We start from the raw sequence: 18,666 nt of genomic DNA, 5'->3' as shown, positions 1-18,666 counted from the left end.
TCTAATAATAATTTTTTAATTTTTAAAAGTTTACAAATATTTATAATTATTGTTGTTTTATTTTATACTTATTTTGATAAGTTTTTTAATATAGTTCATTATATAAAATTTTATAAACAAATTTAAAGTATGAACAAATTATACAAAATAGTTTATTTAATAATAAGTTAATTAAAGTGTGTTCTCAAATAAATTTTAAATTTATGACAAAAGTCTTAATATAAAAAATATATTAATTAAGTAATTAATTAAACTATATATTTTAAATATTACTTTTTATCATATAGAAATGGTTTATATATTAAAATTTATATTCTTTTATAAATAATTTTAACAATAATATCTACCATGAATAAATTCAAATATTTTTAAAAACTTATTTAATTTTTTAATAGCTTAATTCCTAGTATTATAATTTTTATTGTGCTCCTTTTAGACTAATTATTTTTTCATAGCTCCTATGATAAAATTTATATATATATATATATATATATATATACTGTTAAATATCAAGTCTTCTTTATCCATTGAATAAGTGTACATATATTTTTATTCTTGTTGTAGAGTCAAAGGAATATGGTAGCCAGCTCCAGGACCTACCGGATTTGATGAAACATTCAACCCAACCGGACACAAGATTAACTTCTCAAATCTCACTCGTCAGTGTTTGTCTTCTTCGCATAGCAGAGTTTAGTGGCTTTCTGAACTTACGAATGAAGTGCCAAAGATTTCCCTCAATCTTTCAACTGCCCTAGGAATTCAATGGTGCGTAGATTCTATTCTTATCATCGTCTTTCTGTGTACTCATTTTCTTCAATACTTGAGTCTGATTTCACCTTTTTTATCCCTTTAATTGACCCATGTAATTTTGGAACATATTATTAATTTTGCAACTGCTGCTACCCTTTTTCATGACACTACAATTTTCTATTTCAAATTTTTGTAACAACACATTTCTCGCTATCTCCATCTACTTCTTTATCATCTCTTTCTTCCTCTCTCTTTTATTTGTATAAAAAATACAACTTTTTTTTTTCTGTTTTATTGGAGGATTAACATTTCTCTCTCTCTCTCTCTCTTTCTCTTTTATCATGTTAACCTTGTGATTATCTGTTTTTCGCTCCGAAGGTGGTAATTTGTGTGATGAAAATGTTTGTTTTGGAAGATGCATCTAAGAAGATTATGGGTAAAAAGGATTGCTCATTCAAATAACAATATCTATTAATACCTCTATGCTTTGTAAATTTTGGTTCCAATTATTTCTCAATGAAAAGTTAATGTAAATAATGTACTTATGATATATTTGTTAGACAGAAATCATTGGCAATACAGGCCCAATGAGGGAGAGAAAATGCTTGCATTTGATATATTTAAAAACGATTGTATTGTAGCTACTTATTTATGTGTAAGTGGAATTATTTGCTTCCTCTCTTACATTTTGGTAGTTGCTCACATTATTTTTTTGTGGTATCAATGTTAAATACGGTGATGGTAGATGATGTCATTAATCCTAGTCTTATTGCAGCATAAGAGAATTGAGCAAGTAACGGGCCTATTTGAAAGAGGTTATGAATAACTTATGGAAAACAACTTACGACTCCCTCAAGTTGTTTTCAACGTATTTTAATAAATTTCTTGAAATAGCTTATGAAAAAAAACTATTTTTAGCTTATCTCAATAAGTTTCATTGTTAAATTTATGCCATACGCTATTGTTTAAAAATAGTTTATTGAATAAGCGTTTAATTAAGCACTATTCCCAAACGCATCCTAAATATATATGACTGTGTGTATAATGATGGAAGCAGCACTATTGCACCTCCCCCTCCCCTGCACACCTGTTCTTCTGTAATCAATTTCATTTTGGAAGAATAATACATAATTTCAATTATCCGCCATTTATTCACTATGGCTCACAAAGACAGCTGAATCTTGTAGTCTTTTGTCAAAGATTTTTGGTTTCATTTATGTGATGATATTAGTGCAGGACACTGGATAAACTTGGCTACTTTTGGTTGGAATGATTTGAACTAAAAATCAAAATTAGAAAAGAGAATGTTAGTTAGAATTTCAGTTCTCATTCAGGTGTCTTTAATATCAAACTTGTCTGTTATTAACAAACTGCTGCTATACATCAGGCTACACCATTTTTAGCTGGCCTTGCTGTAGCTGCTGCAGCTCTTGCCGGCAGGTATGGTATCAGAACATGGCAAGCATTCAAGGCACGGCCCCCAAAACCCAGAATGCGTAAGTTCTATGATGGTGGTTTTCAACCTACAATGACAAAGAGAGAAGCTGCTCTGATATTAGGCATCAGGTAACCTTGATATTTGATTGCTTATGGGTGGTTTTAGTTAAAATTCTAGCCCTGATTGTCCATCTTATACTTCATCAAATTGCAGTTTTGTTATTTGTTGGTAGAAACTAACTCTTGAAGTTAAATGACCAAATGTATGATGTTTGAATTCATGTTGTGTTAGACTTAGTTAAGTTGTTGAATGTTGAACGTTTTCTTAATACTTTCTCTCCTAAGTCTTGCTAATTGATTATATTTTCTTATACTAGTAATCAAACATGCTCAACAATAGTTGATGTTCAGGTAGGTAGGTGGTTGTTTTGATGATTTTGGGTGCTTCAGGTGTGGTTCTGGAGAGAGTGCTAGTGAATTGAGCTAGTTTAATGAAGTTGAAACTAGTTACTCCTTTTGCTCCTAAATATTCTATAGGTCTAAGCTTGTTCCAATTTATCTGTTACTTGATAAATACATAATTTTCTATATTCTAAGCAGTAATAAGATTTGATTACAAATTTACAGTCTAATTCTGATGCAAATTTAATTTGCTATAATCTGATTGGCAATCAGATTTGATTACAATCTGATTCTAATGCAGATTTTATTACAAAATCATATCAAGTAATGACTCACAACAACCCTCCCCCCCCCCAGCTGGATATCCAGCATGCCCAACTTGCTTACAAGGAATTCAAAGTTTTTTCTGAAAATTCCCTTGGTGAGAGTGTCAGCCACATGTTGTGAGGTTGGAACAACGGCATACAATTCCAGTATCTAGCTTCTCGTTAATGAAGTGCATATCAATCTCCACATGTTTGGTCTCATCATACTTCACTGGATTTTGAACATGTTTATTGCTGTTATCACTGTATAGCTTCATGGGCAGATTAAAAAACATTCCTAAATATTCATACATGCTCAATGATAGTTGATGTTCAGGTTGGTAGGTGGTTGTTTTGATGATTTTGGGAGCTTCAGGTGTAATTTTGGAGAGAGTGCTTCTAGTGAAGTGAACTATTTTACTCCTTCTGGTCCTTAATATTGCAGAGGTCTAAGCTTGTTTCGATTTATCTGTTACTTGATAATATTAAGGTCATAGTAATTATTATATTTCCATTTTTTCCCTCACCTTAGCCATACTTATTCGATATACTAATAACTACATGCATAACTTTTGTTATCCAAAATTGTCTATGCTAGTAAAATCTTATCTCTTGCAGTCTTGCAATTTTAAATTCATTTACTTTTCCCTATAATCGTATGATTTGTATCTTTTTTCAATACGATTCCTGGATCCATCGATACAGACTGCAAGTTGTATTGATTTTGACCTCAAATATTGCGCTTGGATTGAATCTGAATCATGCTTGCAACTCTGGGATGAGTTGTTTGATTCATGCACAGTCAGGTCACACACATAAATGGGTTGAGTTGAACACAACTCAGTTCTGGAAAGCATGATTTTAGGGTTTCTTTTTTGCAATTATTTTTCAAGGTTGGAAGGAAAGGGATGAAATCTTTCCTTAAGGTTGGAAACTTGGAACTGAACTGAATTTGGTGAGACAGACAGTGTAACAGTGCATAGCTGAAGATTGAAGATGGAGGGCAGGTTTCATTTTCTTTTCCTTTTTTGGGGTCAAAAACAGCATTGCATCCGAAAACCAAAAGGACACAAAAGACCAATAGAGGCCCAAAACCTGAATGACACAGCAGGCACTTACAAACAAAAAGAAAAGCACTAATTGCTGATAAGCATGCTTTTGCTTCTTTATTTTTTCAGGTCAAACCTGTATGCATGAATGAGGACAAGCTCCATCATGGGCCAAGGTGATTTGAATTGATTGGATCAGCCCAATTAATTCATTACTGCACTCGAGGCTAAAGTTGATTATAATGAATACGATAGTTTAAGGATTTGAAACCTAGATCATAAAATCCTACCAAACATAAAAAATTATACGTAACATATATATATGCATAGAAAATAACATAAATAGGGAAACTAACCTCCAAATCATGTATTTCAACTAAACATAGACTTAAAATACAACCCATAAAATACATATGCTTTTGCTATCTACATTTTGGTTGCTTCTTTTCATGATTTTTTGCTCTCTTCTATGTTTTTTGCATTTTGCTAGATTTTTGTGCCTGACATGGAGGATCTAAGCAACATCCTACCATCATAATAGTTAATCCTAGATAGCAGCGTGGAGTGGCTAACTCCAAAAACACTATAGCGGGATGACTGCTATTCTGACATTTAAATATTTCGATTTAAGAAACTTGAACCTAACTTACTCCCAAAAGCTAACTCATAGGAAGAGGACTACATAAGTCTTTATGAGGAGTAGTATGTCTCTATTTTTACCAATTTGGAACATCTTAACATTATTCATCATCACATTCTTCTTTTTGTACAATTTCCTTCATTTTTCCCTTCGATGTAAAGGTAGAAGCAATTGTAGTTGTCTTGCTTGTTGATCTAGCTTGCTGCCTAGTGTAGGTTATGTAATACCTCATTTTCTATAGACTTGTCTATCAGACCTGGTAGTGTAAACTTAGCAGCAATTGTGTAACCATGCTGAAAAAAGGGAAAGATTGTCTAAGTAAATTTATTGTAGAAATAGTTTGAATGATTATTGGTTGATTAAAATTGGTTTGAATCAATTCTGACCCCAATTGGGGATGTTCGGTGACAGTCCTCATACTTGCTGATAAAATTCTGCAGCCTAACAGATTGGAGCCCGTCAATGTTTTGTCAACAAAATGATGTTTCGGCTAGTAGGGAATTGAGTCTTCCAATCACTTCCAACGGATGATGGTTGCACAATGCATAAGGGATTGGCTGTCGACAATATGATGTTTTGGCTAAGCGTCTATACTAGTAGAGAATTGAGTCCTCCAATCGCTACCAACAAATGATGGTTGCGCAATGCATAAGGCATTGGCTTATTTGGGTAATGTAAGAAAGTAAATGCATAATTGAACTTGCATCATTCATTGCATTGCATGTAGTAAGAGCATAATTGAACTTGCACCATTCATTGCATTGCATGTAGAATATGTGTTTGATAATGTGTTTAGAATTTCAAGTCTTTGATATTTGTAGTAATTTTGTTAAGAGAGTCTACTTGTGGAATAGATGTGAGAACTAGACTCACCCCTTTGTATTTGCTTTCCTTTTTCTCTCCCCTCTGTGAGCACAACATGATTCCAACTTCAAGCGCACAACATTGAAAGCAATTCTATTCCTACAAATGAATCACTCTATGTATTGAATTGTTCTTCCTTTTGCCTCCTTGACATAAGTATTATGTGTTTGACATTTTTTCCTCTGTTGGTGGCAGTAGAGCCACTAACATAAAAACTGATGTTTGCACCTCTTCTTTGTCATTATCATCTTCATCAAGCTCAACTAAATGTCTCTTTCTCAACTTTCTTCTTCTCATGAGCTATTGCTATTAGTGTTTCTTTTACTAAATGCACTAGCTTTTTTTACTAGTGCCTAGTGAACATTGCAATGCTGATGCCTTGTTTGTGGCTAGGAGACATGATGAAATGCTTTGATACTAATTGATAAGAATCTTAGGAGAACCACACTACAAAGTTGGTTGTTGTAGTTGGAGAGCTCAAAGCCTTAAAAACACCACATTAGAATCTCATGCTTCCAATGTGCGACTTTAGTCAATACCTTGCAATTGAATCCTAACATGTAGTAAATTTGCAAAGATTAAGATGGGAAATGTTGAAAATCCAATTAGAGATAAGAGGTTTTGGAAAAATAACATAAATTCCTTGAAGGGTGGTTATCTCTTAATTAGAGTGTTGTGCTTGGTGGATTTAGAAGATAAGCTAGCCATGAGATTCATCTATGATAAAATGGATTGAGCCAAAGAGAAAATTCAAATTAACTTCAATGGTGTTAAAAAACGGTCTAAAACAAATTAGTCCTTTCAAGCAATTTATAGTCTTAATTTGGAAACTATTCAATTTGTTTTTCTCTCTATAGTTTCATACCTCTATCGGTGATAATTGATGAACAATGGGACAATCAATTGCAGACCTTAAATCGACAATTTATAGTCTAATTGCCAGTGTTGTTAAAATTCCATCATGGCGGCGCCATGGCAGAATGGCGTGGCGGTTTAGACAGAACCCGTTACAACAATGGCGTGGCAGAAATGCATGATGGCGCCATGGCGGTATGGCGGTAACGGCGACCATGGAGGAAACGGCTGAATATGGCTTTTTTTGTTGAAAAATGGGTTTTTCTGCAATTTTGGGCCAGCAACCCGACCTGGTCCAAATAACATAATCTTAAAGTCCAGGTTTTTCCCTCTCTTCTCCCTGGGATCTCACTCTCTCTCTCTGCAGTCTCTTTCTGCTCTCTACTCATCTCTTCCTCTCTGCTCTTTATCGAGATCTCACTCTCTCTCTCTGCTCTTTGGTGAGATCTCTCTCTGCACTTTCTGAGATCTCTCTCTGTGCCAAGATCTCTTTGTCCTGGCCTCCTTGGATTTCTATTTTGGTGCAGTTCTGTCTCCATTTCCAGTGACTGTACCTCCATCTCTGGCGACCTCAACCTCCATTTCCGGCAGCTGGTCCTCTATTTTTGGCGAATTCAACTTCTATTTCCAGCAACTAGTCCTCCATATGACGGAAGGGAGCCATCCCAAACCAAAGGAAGAGATGGCCCACTAAAAGAGAGAGAGAGAGATGGATATTGGAGAAGATAGCTTGAACAGAAGTGGAGAAAGAAAAAAGGATTAGAGAAGTAGTGTGATAAGACTATTTTACCCTTAAAAAAACTTAAAACATAGAGCAAAAAGGGAAAGCTAATTTTTTTTAAAAGGAAAAGGTCTTTTTACTCTTATAAAACCGTAAAAAATGTGGGATAGAAGAAAAGTAAATATTTTTATTGGAACCCTAAACAGAATAGCGGAAAAAGAGATAAATAAAAAAAAGATAACATAACAAAAAATTTAAAAATGTTTATTTTGTATTGAATTATGGGTGAAGCTACTTGTGTTTTAATTTTTTTTCCTATAATTTCTTATTATCTATATATATTATTTTTTATATATTTATTATAGCCGCCATAATTCTGTCATAGCTCGCCATGGTGGCCGCCATAATTTTATGGCAGTTTTTTGTGTTTTTGCCATGATCCCATCCGCCATTGATAACATTGCTGATTGCACATTCCTCAAATTGACAATAACATGGATTGGGTTAAAGTAGTAGCTTGCTTCATGTAAAGGTGTACTTCTGATGTTCGATAAATGTTGATATGTAAAATACAGAATGGATTCTGGATTTTCATATTTTGTGGAATTGGTATGTATGGAAGTCAAAATCATTATAATATTCTATATGTCATTGAAGTAAACTTGGTTCAATGAGTTCATTGGTTTCAAAATAGTGGTGAAAAAAATCATATAAGAGTAACATCTAGTAACCATGAGCACCCAAAGTCATTATTATTATTGTAAATTTTGGTGATGGGACAAAAAATGTTAGAAAAGAAAGGGGTCTATGTTGCATATATTTAGGCTCTACAAGACATCTAAGAGTATATGCATTGTAGGTTTAACAAAAACAAGATGAGTATCATGTGTTGAAAGTTAAAATTAAAGATGATATTATACCACTTTCCAATTTAGGTACTTGATATCAATTATACATATTGATGAAAAAATTAATAAAGATGTTACTTAGAATACAAGCTGAGTGGTTAAAGTAGATAAAGACATCAAGAGTTATTTTTGACCTTAAAGTAGCTATAAAGTTGAAAGAAAAGTTTTACCGTACTATAGTACGATCAGCTATCTTATATGATAGTGAACTTTGGACCTTAAAGGAAATACAAGAAAAAAGTGGGAATTGCAAACATGACAATGCTTAATGAGTGGACACCTGAGAAAGGACATGATACAAAATGATTGTATACAGTAAAATATTGAAGTAATACTTATAGTGGAAAAGATGATTGAAAATTGTCGAAGGTGATTTGGTCATGTGTAGAGAGGACCTTTCTTTGGAGGCATCTGTAAAGAGAGTGAATTGTATGACTCTTAGTCCAATAAAGAGGGGTTGAGAGAGATTCAAAAGAACCTTAGATGAAGTTATTAAAAAAGACTTTTTTTTGATTAATCAGAATTTTGAAATTTGGTTTTTTACTAAGGTCAACGGTGTTGTGTGATCTATGTAGTCAACCTCACTTAATGAGGTAGGACTTGATTATTGTTATTGAATAGAAAATGTTAGCTTTATATTTTAATCATTCATATGCTATTGTTTGATGAAACCCCAAGTATCTTGGGCAAAGAGATGCATAATACATCTAGTGTAAACCAAGGAAATTATGGGGTTTCCTTCATGGAGATAAGGTGTCCTTTAGTGTCTCTACATGAGAAGTAGTCCATATCGTCATATTGGGAAACAGAATTGTTGTTGCAAAACCCATAGATTGGTGACCAGCGGGTTCACATGTAAATCCTAATGATATATGAATCCTCCAGCTATATAGGGTTGTCACTTCTTTGAACTCTTGTCAAAGGTCTATCTGTGCAACAAAAGTCATCAAGAACATTTAAATTATTCTGCCTCTGCTTTTTATATTTATAAAATGTCATATGGACAATCAAAATTTTCTTTTTGTCATACTGAATGACTATTGATATTCATCACCCTCCTTTTCTGCCGGTGAAAGTAAATCTGCTGCTGCTCTTATCCTATAAATTCATTTCTAGGCCTTGTGCTTTTGCTACTTCCAAGACCAAAATGTTGGTCTTGTCTTTGTCATGAAGTTTTCTGAAGTTATGATGTTCCGTGATTCACCAGGGAAAGTGCAACTCCGGACAAGGTGAAGGAAGCACATAGAAGGGTAATGGTTGCAAACCATCCTGATGCAGGTGGAAGTCATTATCTGGCTTCCAAAATAAATGAGGCAAAAGATGTTATGCTTGGGAAGACAAAGGGAAGTGGATCTGCATTTTAACACATTTTCAATATCTTAATTCTGGACATTACCCCCGAGTATACATAGCACCGTTACTTTGTTTCAAGGAATTCATTTAATTCATATATATTGTGGCCTGCCGTGATTTTTGGTTCTTGTGGATGGTGGCAAACTGAAGTTCCTTCCTTTCTCCTTGCATGTCCATTGCAGATTCAAACTTCTCATTGGTGCTATATATTTAGTTCCTGTCAGAAATTGCAATAAAGAGTGGCAATGAAATACCGTATATGGTGGCAGAAGTGTGTTGTACAGTTTTTGTCGTTGTTGTTAATTATGCTAACCTACGTTACATTTTTTATGACATGAAGTTCTGGTGGCCGCCTTAATTTGTCATTGAAATGATCACCATTAGAGTGAAAGCCTCATGCTCAAAATCCTGTTACTGCCATGAAAGGGAATCTGAATCAAATACTCGTTTTATGGTTCATTTGGGAAATAATGTTAATGTTCTACAATCTACGTAATTCGTCAAATCGCGTTATTTTGTCAATCAATAGTAGTCGATTAATTGCTTTGTCATTTTACCATAACTTTTGTACTTATAGGGGAATTTGATACGTATGTGAAGAGTACAAGTGTGACTGTTGGATTGGGGTCGGACGTGTGGATTAATTTTTAAATATATTATAATAGGTGGGTAAACTAAACGATTCGTTAAAAATGTATTGAAAATTTTAACATGTTCATGACTCCTTTAATAAAAATTATCTAGCTCCATTTATTAATTAACTTTAACTTACTCACTTTAAATTATATTGCAAGTTGGCGAGGGAAAGCCTAAATCAACATGACTATTTAAGTGCATTTGGAGTATCCTTTTAGCTCAAATTAACAAAATGTTCCATGGGTTGTCCAAGAAAAACAAAAGAGGAAAGCACATAGTGAGGGTTGGGGACCAAAACCTAACCGAACAACGTTATTGAATGACATGATCGGATTGTTAAAGTTCAATGGAACGAAATATGAATATAGAAGGATGGGGTGCTTATGTACTTGCCTTGGTGAACTCTCAATCTAATTTCTCTAAATCTTTTGAAATGAAAGAAAAAAGTGTGTTTGGATGTTAAGTTTTAGAATGAAAGGGATAAGAGGCTAAATTTTACATTTTTAATAAATGCTTTTAAATTTTGGTTGAGCTAACGTAAGTTAATATGTCATATAACTTATTCATGAATTAATAAAATGACTTACTATAACATGTTGATATTAAGTTATTAAATATTTTATTATATAAATTTAATTGTTCACAATTTATGAACTGATAATTTTAAATTATTGTCTTTAGATTCAAATAAAAAAGTGAATCGGATAAGCAACAATAACTCACTAAACTAAATTATCTATTGCATAGCTAATTATTCTTTTCCAATTTGACCTAAATTTACCGCTACACTCATAATCATGATGCATTAAAACCTGACACATCAGGCAGCCATGTCGAATCCAAATTACATTAAACAAAAAGAGAACCATTTTATTTTACAACTTCACAAAGACGAACACTTCAACAATAGGAATTTGTCCAATCTTCTTTAAAGTTGTCTTCCTAGGTTTTTGGTCTACTCCAATTGCCATTATAGCTTGCTTGAGTGGAGCAATCCTTCCTACACTCATGAAGCTGACATTCTGATAACCCAAAATACTTCAAACCTATAGAGTATGATGCCACCTTCCAAACTCACATCAACTTCAAAAGATTCAATCTTCGTGAGATGGGGATACTATTTTTCACCCAACCCTCAACCTTGATCTCCCTATATTCTAATATGGCACTAGGAAATCAAGATTCCAAATTAGCATTCTCCCTTGCGAATTGCAAATTATTTAAAAGTGGCATTATCAAGTTACAACAATAAATTATATCCATTATTTTTTTTTTCTAGATTTAATGGCTATCACGTTCTAACTTACTTATGCACTATTTAATAGCTAACTCTCACATTCTTAGTGTAATATCCTTATTTTATATAAAATTATAAGAAAATAAGTTATTAGTTAAAAAGGAATAATTACTTCAAATTCATTTGTGAGTCGAGTATGAAACATGTAACTATAGAATATTTCATTGATTTTCCTTTATACTTATAGAAATTTAGAGAAATAAACCCATAGAAATTAAACAAGTTAAAAAGGAAACATGAGATAACATTAATAAATATATGGTTCTGAAGAGTTTACAGTAAACTAATCTTATCAAATATATATCAAAATACATTAGGACTCACTTTTCAAAATTTACAAAATACAAAATATAATAAGTTCTAATGAGTAATAAATCTATCACACAACCAGAGAGATACTAGTCGTCCCCGTGCCATCCCTCTATCATCGCGATATCATCAGAGTCGAGATCATTATTCAGATACAGGTCACCAGGGTCCGCAATAACCTGAGCACCAGTATTCGCTCATACGTCCAATGAGATGGCCTTCCAAAATGATCGTGGTCATGATATATGAACAGGTAGGTCAAAGCTGTTGGCGTCCTCACAGTACCAGGAAATATATATACACAAAGAGTATGATGGATTCTACTTGAAGAGAAATCAAAAGGACACTAAAAGCTAATTCCATTTCCATCATAATAGTATTACTAGGTACATCATTTACATCTATAGCAATTCTAAAGAAACAAAGTCTTTGATACTCATTAAATACATAATTCAGTCTATTAGTTACAGAGCTATCTACTAATCTAATCCTCTCGGTGGGTGCTATCATCTGGGTTCCCTGAAATGTTTATGTAAGGATGAGTCTCTATTTATATTACCAAGCATACATTCACACAGTAAAACAAAGGTAATAGAACAATCAATCATGTTACAAAGTCATACTCATATTCATGCAAAAATCTTTTAGTATTCAACTTATTACTCTTCATCTATTTCTCAATACTTTGGATTCTTATTTCACTTTCATTGCCCCTGGGATCCTTCGAGGTCTTCCTTAGCATAGATAGTCGCTGGATAGCCGCAGCTACACAGATACAACGTGTGCCAACCCAGCTCCCTTTTAGCAAAAGCATGGTTAGGAGTATTAGTCAGGAAACGAGTGTGAGGCCTGTAGTGCTCCTACTCTCATTTGATTTGTGCAATTCAAGAGGAACATCCACCACCCTCTTTTCCTCAAGACTTTTTAGTCGTCTCCATCTTCCACACTCCTAGTGTACCTCTGAACTATCCATACTCATCCTTATCATATACCATTCTCATTTCACTTTTTCTTTCCATATTTCCTATCTTATCTTTATATTTCTCACTATCTATTTATTCACATATGATTCATGCTTTTATATCTTTCTTTTACTTTAGTTCATTATTATATCACACATAAATAAATCATTGCCGAGAGTTATTCTCTTCAGATTCAGTCCACTATGTACATGCATATACAGTCAAAATAAAAATCATACACATCATCAAACATCACAAAACAGGCTTCAAATATAACAAAAAATGCTTTCATCCAACCTACACTTAAAATCATACATTTCATTACAACATCTTCATGAATATAAGCATTCCACTTCCTTAGTAACAAAATAGAACTTTCCTTACCTTGAAATGAAGGTTTAGTAAAGGGTTTTTGAGAGATCTTGCTCAAAAGGCTGAGTTCTTCCTAAATATCACAATAGTTTCTCTTTAGACAAGGAAGAACAAGAAAATAACCAAAGAAATGGAGAATTAAGCTCTAAAAACTTACCAAAGAACAAGGGAAATGATCCTCCAAGCTTTAATCGGAGAAAAGTTGAGGTTTTTCAAGGATTTGCTGAGAAAATGAGGAGAGAAGTCAGAGAGAATGTATGAGAGTTGTGACTTGGATTATAATCCAAGTTTCTTAACTTGGAAACCCTTAAATACCCCTCAATTCGCGATATTCTCGCTACAGCGAAAAAATCAGACAAAATTACACTTTACTGTCTGTCATTTTAGCTACAGCACAGCGAGAGCTCCTCGCTACAGCGATAAGATCCTCACTACAGTGTGAGAGAGCATCAGAATGCCTGATTTTAGACACTGATTTCTCACTACAGCGAGACATATCTCGCTACAGCAAAAAATCCTGCAACTTAAACATCTAAAACTCTCCTAATTTTAAGCAACATACATTATCAACTCATACCAAATACAAAACTAATAAATAATAAAAATAGGGGTGTTACGCTTAGCCTAAGCCATAAAAATTTTATGATTTTTAAATAAAAGAAATAAAACAATACATTAGTATTTTTTTAATCTGTTTACTTTTTTCATTTAACTCCCAAACATATCCTATTGAGAAATTTTAACTAGAGGATTGAAGCAATAGATTTTAAAATGCCATGACCTGGATGGATTCGTGCATGGGTTACCCGCAAGAGTGATTTCAGCAAATATGTCACAGAATTTCATTAAAATGGTGGATTGGAATTGTGGACAAATGGTTAATTCATAGTGTTTTTACCCAATTCATTAAATAGTAATATTAATATAACTTCTCGTGTAAGTAAAATCAATTTATATTTTTCTATTTCTTAGAAGCTATTTTCGTTTAACTTCTTTAAAATTTGAAGAAATAAATTAAAATTTTAATTTATAAAAAAAAATTATTATTATTTTTCTTCTCTTGTAACACTTATTTACAAGGTCATCCAAACTAAGTCTTAATTAATCCTACATAAATGAAAGTATTCTAACTAAAAAATAAAATGAAACATCATGTAGAACTATTCATGTTCAGTTTAACACATGGATTTTTTAAGAATAAAATAGAGTTAGAATAATGTGTAAATTACACACTCTTTTGTTGTAATAATTTTTTTTGTCTGCTTCTTTTATTAATTTTGTTCTAAATTTTAGAAATAAAAGTTATTATTTAACTTTCTCTTTTTACTTTATATAAATTTTTAATTTTGTTTTGCAAATATCTTATATAAAATTTATAGTACTTAATATATTAATTTTAATATTTTAAATTTTATAGTTTTATTAATCTTTATCATTTTAGTATATACTATTTGTAGTTATAAAATTAGTTAAAGTAATTTTTTTAAAAAAAATTAATGTTTCAAATAATTATATAAAATATATATAGGGGCATTTTAAGTAAGAGGTGAGAGACATTAATAATGATTATTGATAAGAGAAAGAAGAAAGTGGATAGTGGGGTAGCAACATCAAATCTAAGCTTTTTATTTTGATCTAATGGCTATTGTTAATGTCTCTCATCTCTCATAATAACAAACTCCTCTCACTTGAATATATATATATATATGAGGAAGGATCTTCTTACACCAGTGTAAGTCTAAAAACTCTTACACCCAATCTGAGTCTTTAATTTAACTTAAATCTAATGGCCAATGAAGTAATAAATTATAAACCGTTAGATTTAAGTTAAATAAAAGGCTCAAATTGGATGTAAGAAGTTTTAAACTTAAGTTTTAAACTTACACCAATGTAAGAAGATCCTATATATATATATATATATATATATATATATATATATATATATATTAAAACAAAATACTGTTCACTAGATTATTTACAATTTTATAAATCGTAAAATAGATGATAGCAATTAGACTATCGAAATATTAAGAAAGTTCTTTATTACTAGCGTCATGTTAATAATAATAATAATAAAACATATAAAGACTACGCTATATAATAACACTACAAATCACTGCACTAATATAATGAAATTGTTTTAATTTAATTGATTAATTAGTAAGAGCCACGTGACTTACGTGTATCCTCCAAGATTTTATCTTCTCACTTTCAAGAAACTTTCAACTAGGTTTTTCTTCCTAGGTTATCTTTGAGAACTTGTACCGCTGCAACGTTGCTGCAGTCCTGTGCTGCTGTAGCCAAGCGATAGATCCACTGCTCCTATGGATCCATTTGTTATGGAGCGCATTAATGCCGAGAAGGGTTCAACCAAAGAGTTGGACCTCATGAATCGTAACACCAAGAAAGTCAAGGTTGACTTAGGGCTTTCCAAAGTAGATCTAAGCTTGATCATGCAAGTAGATGCCTTTGAAGAACATCAAATATCTTAGGTATTTTTTATTCCCTCTCATTCTGATTATATTTCATATAAAGTTCTTGAATCCAAAGACCTAGACTTAGTCTTAGGAGATGATGAAATAATTAAACTGGTTCTTGATGACTTTAATATTAGCCTTGAAATAGAGGATCTTGACGAAGGTGTTAATAACAATTAGAACTTTCGTCTATATCTGAAAATACCTCTAGAAGATTATGAACAATGGTGCTCTCCATGGAAATCAATCCTAATTGTGAAACTATTGGGTAAATCTATAAATTTTAACTATATGAGTTCTAAACTAAGACATATTTGGGGAAGAAATGACACTAAAGCTTGAACTTAAATGAATTTTTCATAATTAAATTTGATAATATGGAAGATTAGAAACATGCTTTATTTGAGGGTCTCTAGTTGATCCTAGATCATTATCTGCTTATGTAGAAATGGTGGCCCTTATTTAGGACAAAGGATTATAGTCTTAGAAAAATTGTTGCCGGGGTCCATATCCCAAACCTTCCACTAGAACTTTACAATGAACAATTCCTATGGCAAGTTAGTGCTTGCCTAGGGTCAATGCTCCCATTGACCCATATACCTCTCTGTTGTCTCGTGGTAGATTTGCTAATATGCCTAGAAGACCTTAGGCAAAAGTTGATTCCCTCATTTAAAGTTCTAGTTCAAGAATTTATGATAGAATATGAGGGCTTACATCTCATTTGTTTCAATTGTGAAAAATATGGTCATTGGTAAGAATTTTGTAATGAAATAATTAATCCTAATGTTGATAATTTGGATCACATAGCCAACAGTAAACCTAACATGAACATTCAGGAAGAGGTCCCTAATAGCTCTACCCAATCCAACAATGGGGATGCACATGATATGTAAAAAGAATGTATAATTAAGGACTCAGAGCAATTTGACCCCTGGATGTTAGCCAAGAAACCCTTTAGGAAGAAATCCAGTGAATCTTAACCCATTAATATCCCTAAAACTGGAAAAGGAAGAAAAGGTCTGCATGATCTAGATATGATATTCTAGGCAACTCCATCTCACTAATGGCTCTCCATAACCTGGTTCTTCTAAGCCTAAACATGCTGTTAAGAATAATCCTCCAAAGAAAATTGCTAAACCTCAACCCCATCCTAAGCCTGTTAAATTAGTAAAAGAAAAAGTAGAAACTCCTCAAACCGGGGAGGAGATGTATGATCCATATAATGATAAGGAAAGTCAATCTAAGGATAGTAGGAACATAGCTGACCACTTGCTAATGATGTCTAGAATACAAAAAGATCTTTAGGACAATAAAGAATATGGTCACTCTATTCAAGACTTGATTGGTCCTCGACTTGCCTATCAACCAACTACTCTCAATGCCCAATTCCTAATAAACCTTCTGATAGGTCTCCAGATCTCACATATAATATGGAAATTGATAAATTAGTTAAGGAAAACCTCATAATTTTCAAGGATATCCAACTTTTGGAATGTAAAAGTGGTAATTTTTAGCATAATTACGATGCTAACTCCCTCTAAATCTTGTCATTATAAACTGCCTATTTTGGAACTGTAGGGGTGCAGGAGGAAAATCTTTCACTAGGTTAGTTAATGATTTAATAACTATCCATAACCTTGATTTTGTGGCTCTGTTTGAACTAAGAATAAACCTTAACAAAGCTGATTTTATTATTAATAAGATTAACCTAGATAGCTCAGCTAAGGTAGATGCAGTTGGTTTCTCTGAGAGAATTTGAGTTTATTAGAATTCTAGGAAAGTAAAGACATATGTACTAAGTAAATCCTTATCTCAATCCATCTAAAAGTAAATAACCCTAAATAGCCTGAATGGATCCTTTCTGTTATTTATGACAGCTCAAAAGAGGGACTGAGAGCTAGATGCTGGGAAGAGCTGACTAAGTTCAGCTCTCCTAGTGTTTAGCAGGAGACTTTAACTCCATTCTATATGAAACTGAAAAAGTGAGGGGGGGGGGAGGGGGGTAGACCTTTTAATTTTCACTTACTCGGAGACTTTGCTAACTGCCTTGATTCCTGTGGGCTTCAAGATCTGAGGTTTAAAGGCAACCCCTTCACTTGACTAAAAAGAAACCTTAAGGAAAGGATAGATAGGACTGTAGTTAGTGAATCATGGCACCTTTTTCAAAATAACTCACTTATTCACATTCTCCTCTTAAAATTTGATCATGCTAGTCCTCCTCAAAGTTAGGGATAAGAACTCATCCTTAGAAACTGAAAAGCCTTTTAAATTCCTTACCTCCTGGATGTCCCACAATGATTTCCAGAATCAATTTAGGAACAAGAGGCTTGAAACAAATTCATAGACTATAAACATTTCTAGCTTTAAAACTAATATCTCTATCTAGAATAAAACTACGTTTGGGAATATTTTTAGTAAAAAAACGTCTTCTAAATAGGATCAAAGGAATACATAATAAGCTTACTTCTGAAGATAATCCATTCCTCTTTAATCTTTTGCACTTGCTATGAAAAGATTACCAATTAATTCTGGACCAAGAGGTGATCTTTTGGTATCATCATTATAGGACTAATTGGATCAAATTAAGGGATAGAAATAATAATTTTTTTTTCATAAGGCGGCAAAAAGTTTTATTGAGACCTTGAAAAAAGTCAAAAATGAGTGGGAATTCAACCCCTCAAATCTAAAACTTATGACCTTTAACTATTTTGAAAATATCTATTTGGATCCTAATCTTAATAATGTTAATCTCCATAGTGTCACTTCCTTTCCTCCTCTTAATAACCCTAGTAAAGAGATATTGTATGCTGACTTATCTCAAGAAGAAGTTAAAGCCTCCCTTTTTAGTATTGAAAATTTTAAATCCCTGGCCCAAAGGGCTTACACGTTATTTACTTCAAAAAATAATGAAATTTCTTGGACTTCCTTTATTTTTAAATTTGTCCTTGATGTTTTCAACAACCTTGGAAAGATAGCTAAGGTTAATGAAACTGCTATCACTTTAATTCCCAAAACTGATAATCCTGTCCATTAAAGATTTCAAGCCCATATCCCTTTATAATGTAAGTTACAAAATTATAACTAAATTGCTAACCAATAGAATCGTGGAATTATTACCCTATTTAATTTCTACTAAACAAACTAGTTTTGTCCCTGGAAGGCAGGGTACTGATAATGCCTTAATTCTCCAAGAAATCATGCAATCTTTTTCTAAATTAAAGGGTAGGATTGACTATATGATTTTTAAAATTGATTTTGAAAAAGTTTATGATAGACTTAAATGAGATTTTATTATTAACACTTTTTTAAAAATTGGCTTAAAAGATGAG

General features: G+C 32.6%; 1 protein-coding gene across 1 annotated transcript; it reads left to right on the top strand.

The window, feature by feature from the left end:
- The first annotated feature begins 614 nt into the window (after positions 1-614).
- On the top strand, positions 615-9,707 carry LOC113858825 (mitochondrial import inner membrane translocase subunit TIM14-1). Its single transcript, XM_027491589.1, has 4 exons — positions 615-765; positions 2,138-2,316; positions 9,139-9,336; positions 9,465-9,707. Exons 1-3 carry the CDS (start codon positions 763-765, stop codon positions 9,293-9,295), a joined length of 339 nt encoding a protein of 112 aa, XP_027347390.1. The 5' UTR covers positions 615-762; the 3' UTR covers positions 9,296-9,336; positions 9,465-9,707.
- Positions 9,708-18,666: the final 8,959 nt, after the last annotated feature.

The sequence above is a fragment of the Abrus precatorius genome, unplaced genomic scaffold (assembly GCF_003935025.1).
Source record: "Abrus precatorius isolate BTA unplaced genomic scaffold, Abrus_2018 Scaffold2, whole genome shotgun sequence".
In the NCBI taxonomy this organism is placed as follows: Eukaryota; Viridiplantae; Streptophyta; class Magnoliopsida; order Fabales; family Fabaceae; genus Abrus; species Abrus precatorius.
The sequence above is the reverse complement of the archived record's forward strand: the minus strand, read 5'-3'. Positions and strand labels throughout refer to the sequence as shown.

Excerpts from the sequence above, each read along its gene's own strand:
- LOC113858825 (XM_027491589.1), top strand. Across the intron at positions 2,317-9,138 it reads GCTCTGATATTAGGCATCAG|GGAAAGTGCAACTCCGGACA; the intron begins GTAACCTTGATA and ends GTGATTCACCAG.